Below are 18,990 nucleotides of genomic sequence, written 5' to 3' on the forward strand. Positions count from 1 at the left end.
TTTACAGCCAACTCATATCTTATTTGAACTATTAAAATAATAATTAGATTATGTAAAAGGAATTAGCAGAAATGGCTAAATATATAAATCCATGCTATTAAATATACACTCAATATAGTTTAGTAAACAGTTTTTGATAACTATATTAATTACTTAATATAAATAATTTGCCTAGAAGATGTATGTGTCTGCTTCAGTTTTTAGAACCTCATGAGGCTTGAAATGATGAAATTTTAAGATGTTAAGATTGGTCATACCATTAGATGCTCAGGCTTTAGAAGGAAGATTGCAATGGTCTTGCAGTGCTTGCAGATGGATAGGTTGGTGTCAGCATGAGTTCAGAGTTGGAGGAACACAAAGTCAGGGCAAATCTTTCTTCCAATCTCCAACATACAACAGCGTTGATAGAAGCGCAGCAAGGAGAGGCACATGTCTATCACCACAGGTTTGCCTGATGGGATCTCTGTGGTGACTGGTTCCTCTATGGATACCTGGCAGCCTGTGATGGTGAACTACAAGGCCATGTCCCCCTAAAAGAAACAAGACATTAGCTGCTTCCAAGGCTTCACATCCTTCCAAGCTTTTTTTTTTCCCTTCCTGTCTTTATAACTCTCCCTTGTGTACTAAAGCTAAAATTTCGTAGTTATGAATCAGGATTTAATGCATATAATATTCCCACAAATAAGTCAAAGACCTCTCAAAACCTACAAAAACATCACAAACTCTATTTGTTTGATAAAATGCCCTTTGGTCATCTTCTTAAACCATTTCTAAGACCCTCCTAGTTAAACAGCAATGTTCTTACTGTGTTTGTGTCACCCACGTTGCCGTAGGCAGGCTGCAAACATGCAAAGTTTGGGTGCTCTAGGGTCCTTCAGCCTTGTCCTGGCATTCTTACCTGGCAGTCTCCAACCCTTGGCCAACAGTGGTCACTGTCCCCTGCCCACCTCATTGGACACTGCATTACATAGCATTCCTGATATAATATAAAAACTACCTCAGGCATACTCTTTGGATTAGTATGGAGTTATTCTACGTACAATATTTACCTCTGCAAAGGGTCCCACTGCAATTGCAGGGAATTAGGAGATTAATAAATCATTTGAGGCTTAGTCTATTAAAAGGAAAGGAAATTAGGCCAAAGGTATGAATAAATACCTCCAAAATATACAAGTCAAACATTACACATGATTGCCAATGTTCCTATATTGAGAAAAACCTCTGCAAGATTTTCCAGATATACTTCTAGATTCCTACATTTGCATAGGAATCAAACTCTGTTTTTGAGGTTTTTTTTCATTTGTTTCATTCTGCTGTTGGGTTTGTTTTTGTTTTTGTTTTTTTACTCTGTTTCTGTTGCTTTCAGCAACAAAAATTAAGGAGTCTGTTTTTTTTCTATTTTATTCTTTTTTTCTTTTGGCCTTTTTCTGGTCCTGGAAGCAAAAATTGGATGGTCCTTATTATTTTATCTGCTGGTAACTGCAGCTGTTTAAGAATAAGTAATAAAGAAAGATGAAAAATGCACCCAAGCCCCAGATAAGCACTGAATTACTTCAGTCATGGAGGAAACATCCTGAAGATGCACCGTTTATGAACTTTTTGTAGAAAAGCAACTAGAAAATTCTCTGCACAAAACTTCAGGGTAATAAGGTAGTAAGGACAAGAAGGAGAGCACAGGGGCCTGGAAGCACCTCATCTCAGGACATAAACGTTCAGCGTGGGTGTAGAAAGTGCTGGTCCCAAGGCAGAGTTCCAGCATCGCTCTGCAGTACAGTGGGGAAGCTGTCATGAGAAGGAAGCTTGTGTATGAATAACTTTACTTGGCAAAAATCTTTCTTCAATATCAGTTTTCCACTACACTGAGTTATGAAATGTCTATGGATACAACTGGAACGTTCTGTCTGGCTATGAATTATGTCATAAGTGTGGCATAGCTCCATAAATGGAGAAAACTAACTGTTTTCCTCATCTCTAGGTATAACTTCCATTTCATAACAGCCATAAGACACAGCACACAGCTATTACATTTCTCAAGTGATTACAGTTGCTCAGTGTTTGGTCTCACGCCCTGTAGAAGTGTTAAATTTCTCTATCCATAAAGAGCAACCATATACCTTCTTGTCTGAATGACCTACATTTAACTTATGAAAAGAGCAAAACAGGAAAGAACAAATATATATTTTCCACAGGAGAGAGCATACAGTGTTTGTTTCCTATATAGTGTTCTGCACTACATCCAGCAAATAAAAATTGCTTTCTGAGCTCTGCACATCTAGATCTGATCCAAAACTCCTTGAAGAAATGGGATTTGGACCAGTCCCAGAGAGAGTGCTAGGAGTGTAAAACTGCAGTACATTCAAAGCAAAAGTCTCATAGCTCCAGAACTTCAGGTATCATATAAATCAAAGTGAAATACACCTTAAATACGTTTTGCAGTATCTTTTTTTATTGTTAAGAGGTACTATAACATTTGCTGAGCTTGTAATTATATAAATATGTGAGCAGTTTCAATTAGATGAAAATTAGTAAGATAGATCTCTTGAAAGTTAAGAACACAATTAATGTATCCATTCAGTAGGGTATCACAAAGTACAGTGTATGTAATATTACTAAGAATTAACCAATTTTTTTCCCTAGGAATTCTAAGTTAAAATAAATTCATACAATAGAAAATTCATAGGATCATATTAGCATACCTAATTTGAATGTATCTGATCCTCTGATGTATGAGAGCAGGACAACTGTTAACTGATGAAATGTGCTGACATTTCTAGTTCTTTTGAACCACTGCACTAATCAGAATGAGAAAAGGCTTTATTCTTTCAAAGGAATAAAAAACCTGGTTCTTTGCAATATAAAAGTCAATTTTGAATATTTCAAAGCTTATCTAAATACAGATTTGGAATGATGTTGCCTTTGTTTAAATGCATTATTTTTTTTCATTAATAAAATTACATAAAATAATAATGCTATGGCATTCTGTTGATTAAAAAGCTGTGTAAACCTCTTACTAAATTCTATAGTTCCGTCCCCCCCACCCCCCATTTTTTTAAGGCTCAACGATATTTTTAAAGCTTTAAATGAAATGAAAATCCAACAGAATTTTTTTTTCTGTTTGATTGCTGCCAATAACTGCATTGCAAAGTTGTGGCTGACTTGTAGTTGGGGAACCTGCTGTGGTCCCACATGCTTCTTTGTTTATACAAATACCCCAGTATATAAATACTAATTTATTTTATATATACATCCATGCAGACTATGTTTAAGTGGAACAAGGAAGCTAACACTAAGGAAGGTGTAAAAGGCACATTCTTTTCGCACTGCTGCTTGCAGTGCATAGATTTAATATATGATGTTAGTTTAGTGATATAACCCACTGACTATTTTGTTGATTTTGGTAGAGTATTGCCTAGAAAATGGATGCTTCAGCTGCCAGCATCCACTTCATAGGGTGATACATGTTTGAAAGCAAATAAGAAAATCAAGGCAGCATATAGCTCTACTACTGGAACTGCAAGAGAAAGTTAGGGAAGCAAACTAACAGTGGTAAAAATTATGCTATATGGCTGGTTTTCTAAAAGCTATTATTCCCAATGGCATCATGGTGTATTTCATTGAAAATTTCTTGGTAATCCTTGACTAGCAGTACAAATGAGGGAATTTTTTTCTTGTATCTAAATGTGGTGCATGCATCTACAGTGAAGGGTAACTTTCACCTTCTTACCTTCATGATTCCCAGTAAGGCTTTCTGCCTCACCCTTCAGCCCTCTGAAACCTGACGTTTTGGGAAGTGGAAAGCAGCCACACTGTGCTCAGGCATTACAATGCCATGCTTTTGCATGAATCTGATGATAGCGCCAATTTGAAATTAACCAGGATCTGCAGGTCCTCTTTAGAGTCCTCCAGTCCTTCACATTCTGGGCCGCAGCATGTATTGACAATAAGGAGTTTTACAAATAGCTAGTGTTCAAAATAGTATAACTCAAGTAGGAGTGTGTCTGAAGAGAAATGGAAATTGGCCTGAAAAAAGAAGTCTGTAAAATATGATCACACCTGTTTCAGGTAGCTATTATGCCAAAGAACCTCATATACCAATTTAAGCATTTAAAGATAAAGGGTTGTTTAAATTTGAGTTTGATACTTAAAAAAATCATAAAGTTGCTTCAGTTCTGATTTACAAACAGATATTAAAATGTATTTCTATTCCCTTTTTTTTTTTTTTTTTTTTTTTTTTTTTTTTTTTTTTTTTTTTTTTTTTTTTTTCCTGGAACTCAATATTTAAAACTGATCTGAAATTTACTAATTTCCCTTCAAGTTCTTACTCTGTGATTTTTTCTTCTCAGATAGATAAATGTGGGGGATAATTTTAATCTTTTTCCTATTCTAGTAATGTAGATAAAAATATATCTTTAAACTAAGAAAAAAGTCCTTGATAGAAGTTAGGGGTAAAGCCACTACTAAAATGTGACCTGGAATTGTCTGCTTTTGAAAAGTGTTTCCATCTTCCACTCAAATCCAAATCTTAATGCTGTACTGAATTTAGTCTTTAGGCTTGCAGTCTAGCTAACGGCAATGAAATGGAATTCCCAAAGGGCTTAGGTTGTTCCCACATTCCCAATGTTCTCTTTGCATGAGTTTCAGCAAAAGCTTAGGTTGATAACAGGTTTTAAGGCACTTCAGTGAACTTAAAGGTGGTTAGAATGAACCAACATTATTTTATCTGCTGATATCAGTTTTGTGCAGCTGGAGTCACAAGGAAACCCAGATGCCTGAGACAAACTAGCCAGCTTGGGAACGCTGGAAAGGCAGAAAAATTTGCAGTCATGCAGCTCTTTAAAACTGGAAACTAGGGACACCCTTGCTTGTTCATAGCATATACTGTTGAATCCTTCCTGAGGTCAAGTATTAGAACTTGTATGAAAACCATTACAGTTTCATTCATTTTCCACAAAGTGTGATTATAGCCATATATTGTAATTTAGCAATTTCATGATTTGATGGAAATCTAGATTTGATGTTTAGTTCTCTTTCCTGCCTAAGAAGATACTAGACCTTGCTTCTCAGAATTGTGCTCTACCACTGTGGGAGCATTTTTTAAGGCAGTCTGCAGACCCTGGTGCATCACAAAAACAAAGAAAAATCAGACCCACCTGGCAAGAAGGAGTAGATTTTTAAAAAGGTATAATTTTTCAACTTAAAAGTGAGGACATTCTTTAAGGAGATAAGTCTTGAATTTCAGTCTTTGTTCCCTGGAAAATCAGAGAAGTAGCAATCATTGAAAAGCCTGTCAAAGCATTTCTAAGAAATTTATGAGTGAGTTCCCTTATGCCTGTGCCAAATCATATTTTTCTTTGCTCACTTCTTGAATTTTTGTATGACCCAGTTTGTACCGGAAGCTGAAGTGAAAGTTGAACTCAGTATGGCTAGATGAACAGTTAAAATACTCCTCATTTAATTAAAATTCAAATAGGCTGTGCCTGATTTTTACAAAAAACCTCTTTCCATACATTCTGTCACTTCAAAACAAATTTCTCCTATTGCTAATGAAGAACAGTTTATCACAAGGAGGAATGGAACAGATTTGTAATGTGGAAATGCAGTAGTAGGTTTGATTCTCCTCTAGTACAAATCTGTGAAACAGGGTGGCTTGACAGGTGTCATTTGTGAAAATTGTGTTCTGGCTTGTAAACTGGTGAGGCTGCTGTTTAGCTTGCTCGTTGCTGGGTTTGAGTTTTCTTTGTTCAATAACTGTTGAGGATATCTAAGTAGGTGTTTGTGATGCTTCAGTAAAACAACAGAATCCTGCCCAGACTGAGCATGTGGTTTGATGTGTTTTGCAAACATGGGCACTCCAAGTTCACACAGCTGTAAAACTTGAGAATATCCTCCCGTGGCCTCCCATGCTCACAGATACTTACCTTAGATCTCTTTGAGGGGTTGGGGCCACGACCAAAGGAAGTTGGGCATGTCACTGAAGGGAATTTATTGAAATCAGGGCAGACATTTGTGGAGTTTTATTTTTCCAATGCCTGCAAATGATGCGCGAGATGCTGTTCATAAACTTTTGCTTCTGAAGCAGGAAAGGATTTCTATAACTTGGTCAGATCCCTACTTTTGTTTTGTTTTGTTTTATTTTAATTTAAAAAACCCAAAGTTTTCAATATTTGAAACAAATCAGGGAGGGAAAAAGAAAACTGATTAAATATTTGATTTTCAAAGGCAGTTGTGTAGAATACAAAATAAATATTTAATAAATTTTTAAAATTCAAACTTTACAATCAAAGTAATTTCTGTCTTTCTGATTTTTGTTTATGTCATTTTGATGTAAATTTTAAGGACAGAAGTCCTCATGCTGTGATTCATCCAAGTACTCATGTACATGTTAATGTTTAAAAGTGTTTAAGTCTGATTGAAGTTAATGATATGAGGTAAAAGGTTTTGCTGACTTGGGAACCAAGTGTCGAGTTGTCATGAAGGAAAAAAAAAAAAATTGTTTCTTCTTGAATATATAACATCATGTGAAGTTGTTATTCTCATGAATGGTCATGAGAATTGACTTTTGTATCCATTGGGATTCAAAGATGGCTATTATAAAGACCTGGTAACATAATATGAATTTTAAAGAACAGGGCTGCTGGGATTTTTTATCTAGAAAGAAGTTTCTTCCCTCTTGAGTAGAATCAAAAGGAAATCAAATAACTTTGGGGAAAAACCACATAGGACAGAAGGTAATAACATTAAACATCAGTTTGGAAATACAGCATTCAAGAAACAACTGTGAAGATGGTTGCTCCAGATATGAGTGCTATCTTTGCAGATTTTTTTTTCTAAAATTTAAAGTAGCAAATTACTTTAAAAGAGGACACTAGCTTCACTCGGTAAGTTGAAGCTACTTTTCAGTTAAAACTCCATTTCTCTCCAGAAAATGAATCTAAATGATTTTTTTGTCTCCCTTTTACAGATGCTGTCACAGGGAACAGTTCTCCTGAGAATTGGCTTTATCATTCTGTCCCTGGCATCTTTTGGACTACTTATGGAAAACAAGTAAGATACAAATATATGGGGGGTTTTAGTCTTTCATTATGGATTATTTGTAACTATATGTAAATCTTATAAATTATATTGATAAAGAAATATAATTACCAAGACCCAGAAATGACTGTCTGTTGACTAGGAAATAACACATGACTAGCCGGCACTTAAATCCAGGATTGTTCCCATAGCAAGTAGTGACTACATCTCTATTGTCCCTTGCAGAAAAGTTTTGGGATGGGTTTGTCATGTCTTCCTCTGTGCTTTCATTTATTGGGTCCACTCCTCTGGGTTTGGGATAATGGCAGGTGAGTGGGACCTGCCAGCTGTCCAAGGCTGTTTGAGGTCAGATTGTGTGAGCACTATATAGCACGCCATCGGTGCCAGATACAGTGATGGTATATGAGGAGCACACAGTGAGGCTCAGAATCATGTGAAAGATGGTGTAGACTTGAGACTAAACTTAATCAGTATGGCTTCAAATGAAATTGGATCTTGAATACACCAGGCCACTGAGATATAATATGAAGTAGTCCGTATGGGCACTGTGGACCTAAAGAAGAGTAAGTAGCATCCACAGTTTCTCACAAAGAAGTTATTTGCCCTGACAGAGAAGAAATGTGGACTCGAAGTTTCCTTGGAGACTGAGGTGCCAGTACTGCTCTGCACCTGTTGTTTATTATGTTTTCAGAAACAAATGGCTTTCACTTTTAAGGACTGAACTGTTTAATTTAGGATAGGTAAAAATCTGTCAACATGCCAGAAACATGAATGACCTAGGGAGTTAAGAAAGAGTAACTAGTCAAAATTTATGTAAGTAGACCACTGAAAAGATTCTGAACTACCTATGTAGCAGTTTTCAGAATTTTATTGTGGTAATTTTTGAGATCAAAATACAATAACTAAATATACAGCTCCATATGTGTTAGTTCAAGTATGTTTTGCAAGTATGGGTATTCTCACCACCAGCAAATTAATGGTTGTAAGGCCATGTAAGGTATATACCATAAAAACTTAACTATACGTTTAAGAAAGATGACTTGATGTAAGTGCAGGACATCACAAACTAATTCTATTTTCTCTTTTTCACTGAACTTAGCAAAGAGGAAAAGATTGGAGGTTATTCTTAACTGATTCCCTTTTCTAGGTCCCAAGCAGGAATTTTGGAAATCCTCCGCTGTTTAGTCTTCGTAGGTGTTTACAAACTTGGCCACTTTAGGAGTCAATTTTCCTTCTTGGGCTATGCATATGAGGTAAGACATTTATTTTAAAATGTCTGTGCTGGTTTTTCTAGATTTTTTTATCATTTTACAAAAAAAACCAGAAAACATTTACGTTTTTTTATTTTTCATTATACTATTTGAATATAGTATTATTTTTTCTTATCACATTATTTTTCACTTTTTATGATTATTTTGTTAGACAGTTATTCAGGTGTGCTCCTAAGATGCCTATTTCCCTTGAAAAAAAGGATATGAAAGAGTGCATTTACCACTTCTTGCAAAAATAATTTACTTGTGGCCTCATGCTTTGGAGTGAATAATAGTAATGCATTGCTGAATTTGAATTGTTTAATTCTCCTTTTAAGGGGGAAATCTGGAAACTATTGAGGCTGGAAGACTTAGATATAAAAAAATTTGCTCTGTATTAATCCTGTGCCTCAGAAAAAGACTTTTAGCCATTGACAAGGAGTGGATACAGGACTAAATAGACCTGTGGTCTGATTACATGTGGTTACTTTTGTGTTCTTAGCATTTACATTTATACTGTTCATGTCTTCTGCTTTTTATTATTTTCCTTTTCAGTACAGTTGGCATTTCATGTATCTTTTAATATTATCACTATAAAATAACAATAGTCACTGTTAGTATTCCTATATGAACAACGTTACCAAGCTACCTACTGTTGTTTATCAGAAAATAATGGTTATTCATAACCAACAAGGTTATGAATGGGTGGCTGGATTAGTAGAATCTCATCAGAAAGTTACTCTTTGTCTTAAAACCAGAAAAAAAAAATCAAATAAAACAGTAGGAACTGAGATTCAAACAAGTTCAAAATGGTTCTTTTGACTTCAAACATATACAAAATTTATAGTGTGTTTCCCAGTTGGAAGTTTCTGGTAGTGGTCTCACTTAACCTGCTTTTCTAAGAGAAAAGGAATTAGTAAAAAAAAAAAAAAAAAAATTAAAAAAAATCTACTGCTGCTGTGGGTTGGGGAGGTTTTTCTGGGTTTTGTGGCTTTGTTTGTTTGTGTGGGGTTTTTTTGTTGTCATTGTTTTGTTTTGGTTTTGTTTTGTTTTGTTGTTTTGTTGTTTCTTTTTAATTGCCTGGGTTGGAAAACGATAAATATTAGACAATATTTAAAGCTAGATAAATGCCAGTAGTTGAGAATTTTTTTCATTTCCCCCCTGCCCCCTTTGTTACATTGTAAAAGCTTTGGTGTATTAATCCAATGGTTCTTGAATTCCTTTGATAGAACGCTGCAAGAATTCAGCAGGTATTTTAAGAGGTTTACTTAAGTATAATTTGGAAAATGTTTGTAAAAATTCCTGAGTAGCCTAATACAGTAGAAAGGCTTGAAGTAACAAATTCTAAAATTTTGGAACTATTTATCTATTAAGCTTTCAGACTTGAATTATTTGGTTATTCTAAGTGAAATCTGGGAGAATTATATCATAATATACACCTCAGTATCTGCTGAGTTCTTTATTCTTATATAAAAGTGTCTTTTACTAAGAAATTACTAGAAGAAAAATATTAGATTATTATTCCTTATTGTTTATAGGGAATTCTGTAGCTTCCTTTTCTTTCATGAAGAACAAAATGCAATTAAGTGATTCTTGCTCTGTTCGTTACATGTTTCTGTCATTAAAAGAAATACTTTATTGTCATCTTGAATTCTTGTCTACTGTACTTTCCTATACTTTCTTCCTTTTGTTTATTATTTTATCTTTCATATTACAGTTCTTTGTTGTTCTTTTTTTAGTCCTTGGTTTGACACTGACTATGTAGTCCATTTTTAACAAGAGACAGGACTATCTTGCTCAAAATTTTTCTTTGAAAATACTGAAAAAATAGGTGTCTGTCTTGGTTTTGAAAAACAGTTGTCTGCCAAGGAAAGCTAGAGCCTCCTTGGAATGCAGAATGTAAACTCTCTTCTCTCTAAATTATTATAATTTTGCAATTAGGGCCTTCTGGTAAAGATATGGGAATAGGAGTAACAGTTCTTTACTAGGAATATTAAAAAAAAAAAAAAAAAGAAAATACAAATGTAGTAGTACAAAAAAAAAAAAAAAACACACAAAAAAACCAAAACAAAACAAAACAAAAACAAAAACAAAAAAAAAAAAACCAAAAAACCCAAAAAACAAAAAAAAAAACCCAAGCAAGGTAGCAAACAAAATCCTGGAAGACCCTGACAGAGTTGGGGATACGACCTGGCACCCTATTGGTCAGGGCGTTGGAAGCAGTCCAAATAAGTCCTCCTAGAGTAACAGATGTGTTTCTGTGGAGTAGAGATGGTCCTGTAGAAAGTCCAGTGGTGACGAGATGGGTCTGGTCTTCCTCTGGGAACCCAGTGGGAAGAAACCGGATCCCTTGTGTCCTTCAGTCCCGGTTTTTATCTAGCTAGGAACAGCTGGCTCCTCCCCCACTGTGTGGAACATCTCACAATGGGATGATGGAATGTGTCATGTCATTGGTGGGCCCTAATGGCCCATTATCAGAAGATGTCCCCCTGGAGGATGGAGGGGTGGTGAAAGAGATAAGAAACACTGCCCCACCTGGATTTAATGGCTGGGCCATTTTCAGAAAGCATCCGCGCTGCTACCCCCTGGAAGAGTGAGAGAAGGATAAAACCTCCCCGAAAAACCAGCTTTCAACAGATGAAACAGAATACACATTTTTAGGTTACATAATCCAAGACAATGTCTTTCAAATAATTTGCTCTTGGGCAGACCAGAATAGATAGTGTTTCTGAGTGATGCCAATATTTCCAGATTTGACATTTTATCACAAATCAACAATTTCATGATATTAATAGCTTTTGTGATCATAGAATCATAGAATAATAGAATAATTTGAGTGTGAAGTATAAAGATCCTTTAGTCCAATCCCCCGAAATTAGCAGAGATGTCTTCAACTACATCAGGTTGCTCTGAGCCCCAGTCAACCTGATCTTGAAAATTTCCAGGGATGAGGCAACTACCACCTTACTGGACAATTTGTTCCAGTGCTTCACCATCTTCACAATAAAAAATGTTTTTGTTTTTGTAGTCTGAAAATTTGTAATGAACTTCAAAGTGTTCTGCATTTTAAAATAAAAGACCCACTTTTAAAATAAATGATCCTCTTTTGTATCCACTGCATTATACAATGTTCCTGTGGGTCTAATGGAATTTATGTCAAAAAAAAAAAAAAAAAAAAAAAAGGATTGCTGGAGATTTGTCAATTTGTGTTGAATAGTCTTCAAACATTAATGTTTTACCTCAATACTAATGTGATCATTTCAAAACAGCAGTACCAGAAAACATAAGAAATACATAAACAGATGGTTTCCCCAGAAGTTAGGTCTAAAATTTATCCTAAAAAATGTTTCTGTTCATCATTCCAAGCTGTTTATCCTTCATAATATAATAACAGTTTTAAAGTTCCATTGCTCTGTTTCACTTTCACATTCTCTTACAAATTTTAAGCGGTGTGAATTAAAACATCTATTTAATAATTTTGTTTTCCTCATTTAAATATCCACTCTTTAACATAGAACTGGATTTAGCTGACTTTGATCTTTTTAATCTACTATTTCTAGTAATCATAATCTGTATTATGCTCAAAAATGTTCTCTTTACACCTTCATCCTTATATGTTACCGAATTAACAGTTCTTTAGTAATCCAGTGTTCAAGAATGGAAGCACAACATCATGTAAAAGAGTTTGTGTTGACTTTTTCTATAAATTATGCCTTCAAGGTCATAATTACTTCAGGATGAAGAAGTGTTTCAAGAATTTAACAAACAATTCTGTCTCAGAATTCTTAAGTTAATGGCACACTTTGCAGCACATAAGACTGACTGATATTACCAACATCATGTTCAATCATTAGTGAAACAGTATGTTACTATTTTTGATGTGTCGGGGGGGGGGGGGTTGGTTCTGCTACTATGTTTCATATGTTCCTATTTCTCAAGACTACTTTAGAACCAATAATACGGTTTCTAAAAAACATATCCTTCAATTCTATTTGAAGGGGTATATTCTAACTACCAAAAGTAGGTGCTTTAAACTGAAAATGATTGTGTTTGGCTCATAAGAAGACTTGACAATTATCACAATTACTGCATTGGAAGAACATCTTCTAGGGGGAAATGAGAGAAAGCTAGGGAGTCTGAGAGAAGGGAGAAGAGCAGAGGAAACAAGGAGCAAGCCTTTCCCACTTTGTCATTAGCTTAGCTCAGGTGTTTATGGAAAAAGCAGCTGAAGATGGTAATCTGAGCAGAAAGAGCAGTCTTGTCCTCTGGCTTCATCCTCTTCCCCTCCTTGCTGCCCTGCTAACTGGCTTCGGTAGCTGGTCTGATTTAGCCAGACAGAGATTTCTTTCAGGTAAGAGTTGCAACTTGCTGTGTATCAATAAAGTTTCTTAATGCTGTGGCTCAGGGAAGGAGGAAGAAAAAATGATGTTATAGGTATATAAGAAAGAAAGACTTCTGCTTTTGCTAAAGCTGCAATCTTAATATGTTGTTTTCTGCAGTGAAGTAAAACAGCATTGGCTCCATTGATACTTTGAAGTTGTGTGTTACCAGATTTGGTTCCTTAAGAAAATTATGTTATTTTTCTGATGATTTAAATATATTGTCTGCCCTGCTATTGTATTTGAATTCATTCTATGATATACTCGCAGGGATTTCTCCCAGTGTTCTTTTCTTCTCCAAGAAAATAATTCGAAGCTATCATCACTACAAAAGTAACCACAGGAGGTGGAACAGTGTGCATTCCTGAGCATGCATTTTCTGTTCCTTTTCCTGTATGTATTTCATATGGATGATTAGGTGAATGTGGAGAGGGGAGGGAGTGAACATTTTGTTGTTGTTTCTTTGTTTGAGGTTTTATTTGTTTATTTAAGAAAAAGTGGTGATATATGAGGAATTTTTTATATCTTAAGAAAATTATTTCTTGGGTGGAGGTCAGTGAAAACCTCAGTGACAGAGAATATATTTGCCTGGTTTGAAGAGCTGGTGTGTTTCTTTTGAGAATCTGTGCTGCCACATCCTATACTAGTTAGCTTTCTTTAGGCTGATTACTTCATGCCTCCATAATGTGATGACTGTGTGTATTACTAAAGCCAAATCATTTTCTGTCAGACTGGGCCTGGAGCCTTGTAACCACCTGGAGGTAGCAGAAAACATTGCTTGTGCATTTAGTTATGTGACAGTTCAGCAGGCACGACATGTAAAAATAAATCTGTGAGGATGGTCCACCTCTTTAAAGTGTTTCCATCCAACTGCTCTGGTTTGGCATCAGCCAGCATATTCCATGAGCTGAATTTGGTCAAGCACTGGCTGTTATTTGACAGTAGTACTAATGAGGAGCAAGTAGAAATGAGAGCCATTGACATGTTGTTGGAACTCTTGTTTTAAATATTTTCACCAACTCTCATAGTAGCTGCAACTCAGACTCTTGAACTAAGGAGTGAGGAAGAGGGAGGAGGAAATAGATGTCTGTCTCGATGTGTTTATCTTTTCCCTTTTTTTGTAGCTAAAGACATTGTATCTGAGTGTAAATCTTTTCATCCTGATGTCTGCATTGCAACTTAATGAGCTGCCTGGCTATGCCACATTGGCTGGCATATATTATTTTACAGGTAGGAAAGACAAAAAATCTAGGGCAACTTTCATGGTGGAAAAGAGAGAAAAAGGGAGGTTTTATACATGTGTGATGTTTTAAATTAATAAGTTGTTTTCTTTTCTGTTTTATGTGGACATGTGGTATGTTAGAAATATAACCACCTTTGGAAGATACACAGAATCTTGTGCTGCAGGGTGTAATTCAGTCCTTAACTAATGAAGGTAGAAATTAGCTTTATTGTGGTTGAACTCCAGAATATCTAAACTTGGCAGATGCAGCTGTTCCAAAAACCTTTGGAGACAGTATCTTGTAGCAAATGGACTGCTTCTCTGATCTTTAATGCAATTCTGGTATTTCTTATGGGATGGGATCTAATTGGTCCAGATAAAATATAAAATATCTCTTTTCTAAAGAAATGATCTACACAGTATCCTGTGTTCCACAGAAGTCCCTCTTAATGTGATATATTATCATATGACTTATTTCTCCTTTCATCATATAAAGAGTTGCTGTTACCTCACTTGTTTCTTAGTATAATTTACCAGTGCTGGAATACTTACTTAAGAGTACAGACATAAAACAAACATTTACTCATAAGAACTTATTTCCACATCAACGATAGTTTTCTACTCTTTCTTTCAAGCATTTTTTCTTGGTCCCTCATTAAGATCATCTCTGCCACATTTCAAAGAGCTGTGTATCCCATATTTGGTTTCCATTAAGGTGAAAGCTCCATGCCCTGCGCTATGATTTATGACCTCAGCATTTATGCAGTCTCTGTGCCCTAACTAGATTGGCTGGTGTATTTCAAATATATTTTAGAAATGAAACTGGGGATGGAAGGAAACTCTGCTGCCTATGATAAAAAGCCTTGTCAACACACATGGAATTAAACAAACACGTGCTGTAATAGTTTTTTTCTATGTTCGCTTCATTCAGAAAAGTTTGTTATGCCATGCAGTCTTTACCAGGGACTGGACTTTTAATATTCTTGACAACTGCCTAAGGGGAATAATGTCCCTTAGAAAAAGTCACAGTAAAATCTGGCAGTAGATTAAGTTAGTTTCCACTTAGGTGTGACAGCAGAGTCATTACTGATTTTAGACTTAGCCAGTTTGGGAGTTGGCTTCACCACCATCAACTAAGGACTATGATGTATAGTTCCAGATGCTCTGGCCAATTGACCGTAAAATTGCTCTGCATTTCTGGCAGAGCAGTTGAGCTGGAGCTTTTAAAATCTCCACTCCCTGAGCTCAACACCCTTCCCCCTCTGCTTAAAAGCTGCTCATTATTCTTCTTTTGCTCACTGATCTTAGCAAAAGAAAAACTTCTGGAATCAATTAGAAGTGTCTGCACTTGATGAGATTTGCACGTGAGTTCGGAATTGCGAGGCTTTGATAGTGTCAGCCAACAGCTGCAGTTTCAGGTGGTAAAATCGGGGAAGGAATTTTCCAGGGTTTATTTACAATCATAAAATAAAACAAAAATCAAGACAAGTTGGAAACCATCTAATGTATTGTTAAAATGAAGCCTGAATTGGGTTATATATTTATTTTGCCGACAAAAAAGTAAACTGGCAGTTTATTATCAGGATCTTTTCAATTACCTTGCAATTACTAGGCTGTATAGAGCAGCTGTAATAAAATGCAAGCTATGGTATGCTTGCTGCAGTTTTACCTATGAAAGAAGCATCTGCTATTACTTTTGTCACTTTAATTGTTTGACAAGACAAGGAAGTAGTCATATTTAATAGAAATCAGAAGCATGCCGTCAGAGATAAAGCAAAGGTAGTACTCTGAACATAGAAAATACATATTCACATATACTGACTAAAATTTTGTGTTTTCTTCTGTCAACATTTGCACTCATAGATATAAAGTTTATCTTCTAACCCTTCTTATCCCATAGCAGTTAGGGATTGACATGTAGCTGTATGCAGTGTTTGCATTTTAAAGGTAACAGCCATGCCAATGAGATGATTAATGTTCAGTTGTGTATCTGAGGGTGCCTGCGAAAATTAAGCTCTGCTATTTCAAACATCTTGTTAGTGATCTGATTCGGTTTGTAAGTCAAAGCACAATTTTTCTGTAAGCCAGTTATGCTACAAACCCTGTCAAACTGCATGCTTTTCTACATAACACATGGATAATGATAGAGATCTCCATACTAGAGAATCACTTCACCAGTATTAGTCCCTAGTGACAACTGACATATTCCACATGGGTAGATGTTTGTCTGTGTAACTGTAATTGCAGTACTAGAGGGTGGGGGGTGTGGGGGTGGGGTTTGGTTTTTTATTTTATTTTGGGTGTTTTGTTTGTTGTTAATGCACAAATGCATAAATTTGTTTCATACCCGTTTTTTCCACAGATGTGGAAGACTCTTGTTTCCTACTCTTGATAGGGCCATTGCTTATTGATCACTTTACTCTCTTAAAAATTTTGCATACAAAGTTGATTTAAAGATGTCATGTCAAGTACATTGCAATGTCTAGGAGTCATAGGCAGGGTAAGATGGGCAATTCATGAGTCCTGAATGAAAGACATTGGCTTACTTGCAGAGATTCCCCTTCCACGCAGGTTGTGTGGGGAGAAGCAGAAGATGCAGTCTGAGGAATGCAGAAGGTATCTCCCAGCCATGAAGAACACCCCTGAGTGGGGAGCCTTCCAGCATCAGTGTGCATGGCCAGTATGTGTGTGTTCTCTGGGCTGTCTTTAGCCCATCAAGCTCACCCACATGTATGTGCTTGTCAGCACAGCCTGATATGCAAAATTAGTAAACTGCTTTCCAAAACTAGATAGCTTACCTCCATAGCTATTGTAACCCGCATGTGGGAATTTTCCTAAAGAGAGAATAGTGTTATCTGTGTTCCCAAAACCACAAATACAAATGGTTTAGTTGGAATTTTATCTTCAAACATGGTAGGTTTAGCAATTGAATTAATTTTTAAGAGATAAAAGCTTTAATGAAACAAGCTGTTTCTTATGTGAAAAAATATCTGGGTTTTGCACATACAAGGTGACCACAAAGAACTATCCTAGTATTTAAAATATTTTTGTTGTTTCTGTCTGGTACAGTTTAAACAGAGAAACCCCAAATATTAAAAATAAATGCAGTCCAGGGTTTTTCAATATTTCCATCTCACAAGGGAAACAGTATAGGACTCTTCTTCCCATAAATGCCTCTTCCCACTTCTGTAACAGTGAGCAGAAAATGGCAGGTATGAAAATTTAACATTACTGCAACAGAATGTCTGTGTAGGGCACACAGATTTGGACTGTTATTTAGCCCATTGGAAATCTAACTCAACAGGAAAGCAGAAATTAATTCAAAATGTTCCATGATGTGTTTTATTACTTTTTTAAATTCATAAATGCTATCTTTTGCTCAGTCAAATTTTTTCAGAAGCTTTTTGTGAACAATAAAGAAAGAAAAGCACAGCACAAGTTGAGCCTCTGTGTTCCTACTAGCAGCACCTGAAATAACTACAGAGACTGAAAACTAGTTCATAACATCTGGGCAATTGCATGCTAAATTCTAACCACTCAGTTCCTTTGGTCTAAAGTGGGCAATAGATCAGTAAGATAAGATCAAGCCATTATCTGTGCTGTGATTTATTTCCTTTATTACTGCCTTTTTGTATCATTCCTCTGTACAAGTTCTGTTTTGTATGATGTTTGGAGTCAGAGAATAAGGGAATATAGAGAAAGTAACAATGCTATATTTGATTTTATGTTTGGGTATTACACAGCACAAAGAGAATGTTTTAAAATTTCCTTCTCTTGCCAGTGCCAAATAAAAATTGCCTGATGAAAGAAGATTAGCAAATGCTGTGTTTAACAACTGATTACAAAATGCAGAACACACAAAACACTTGGTATGTTTAAAAGTTGGAAATAGGTGTTATGAGAAAAAAGTAAATGTAAAGCTCTAGTTATCACTTGAAACCAAGGCAAAATAATACAGCAACCCCCTATAGAGTCTGGGAGTGATCACATCTGTCCTGACAGAATTTGTTTGGTTTATCTTCATGTGGAAACCATGAAATGTTTGAATAGGTTGTTTATTTTGCTGATTGGAAGCTAATACAGTTGAAGATGCCTGGTTTCAGTTTGAACATTCTAGATTTTGTTTTATGGAGAAAAGGATGCTATATTTTGTGCTTAGCTGTTACCTGAATTCATTGCACATCTGCATATGACTCTAAATATCTAAATCTGTTGTTTTCTCCTCTTTTGGGCTTCATGTAGTTTGCCTACAAATAATGGCCAGATACTAGGAAACAGCTAAAAGTGGTAGCGAAGCAAGATGCTAAGAGGCAGAGTCTGGCCATTAACAGCATTGTTTTATATCTACTTCATAGCTCTTTCTACTTACTTTAGAGACCAATCAAGTTCATTTATAACATTTTATGGAAGATACCATTGTCATTGCATAAGCATAAAGGCTGAATTCCTGGTCAATTTTTTTTCCAAGCTTAGAAGTGCACACTATTAATGAAACAGTTGCCTTATTTAGAAAAGTCAAGGGAGGGGGATTCATGTATATGTATTTTTTTAAGTTCTTTGTCATTTTTAGCTGAGAACATTCTAGCACAGGATGAGAAGTGTTTAGGAGTATAATTCTAGTATCTTATGGGGCTATCTTTGCTTCTAATGAAAGTGTTGTCCTAAAGTGGATCCATTTCAAATGTAGCTTTCCATACTCTGTGCATGGATGGTAATTAGTTCCTGGGGTTATCTAAGGCTTACTAAACTGCATCCTCAGACCATAAAACATGTGAAAAGCAGGAATTCATTGTCAGACTTGTGAATTGGACCTAAAAATGTGTTACCAAGATACCAACAACTGAGAAGAGGTTCTTGCTAGAAGCAACTTGCTAGATTTTGCCTTGCCTTCAGGATAGCAGTCTAAAATGTACAGTTTAATAAAAAAAAAAAATGGCATATGCTTTGATATGTTTTAACAAGTATTGAAAAAAAAATTAAGACTTTTCTAAATAAAAGGATATATAACTCCTTACTCCTTCTCTTCCCTTTTATTCTGCCTTTATTTTTTTTTTTTTTCTCCTATGTGTGAGAAATGAAAAGATAGTAAAGGAAAATGGAGAGGATT

General features: G+C 35.7%; 1 protein-coding gene and 1 long non-coding RNA gene across 3 annotated transcripts in view; both read left to right on the plus strand.

Moving 5' to 3' along the window:
* AGMO (alkylglycerol monooxygenase) overlaps positions 1–18,990 on the plus strand; it is a 190,091-nt gene that overhangs the window by 101,524 nt on the left and 69,577 nt on the right. For both annotated transcript variants that reach the window (XM_040065682.2, XM_058421041.1), the window contains 2 exons: positions 6,962–7,044; positions 8,180–8,285. In XM_040065682.2, coding sequence (XP_039921616.1) covers positions 6,962–7,044; positions 8,180–8,285 — 189 coding nt within the window. The remainder of the gene's footprint in view (positions 1–6,961; positions 7,045–8,179; positions 8,286–18,990) is intronic.
* On the plus strand, positions 12,566–18,109 carry LOC131378573 (uncharacterized). Its single transcript, XR_009207937.1, has 3 exons — positions 12,566–12,633; positions 13,786–13,891; positions 16,455–18,109. It is a non-coding gene; the product is annotated as an uncharacterized LOC131378573 (long non-coding RNA).

The sequence above is a fragment of the Hirundo rustica genome, chromosome 1, assembly GCF_015227805.2.
Source record: "Hirundo rustica isolate bHirRus1 chromosome 1, bHirRus1.pri.v3, whole genome shotgun sequence".
Classification (NCBI taxonomy): Eukaryota; Metazoa; Chordata; class Aves; order Passeriformes; family Hirundinidae; genus Hirundo; species Hirundo rustica.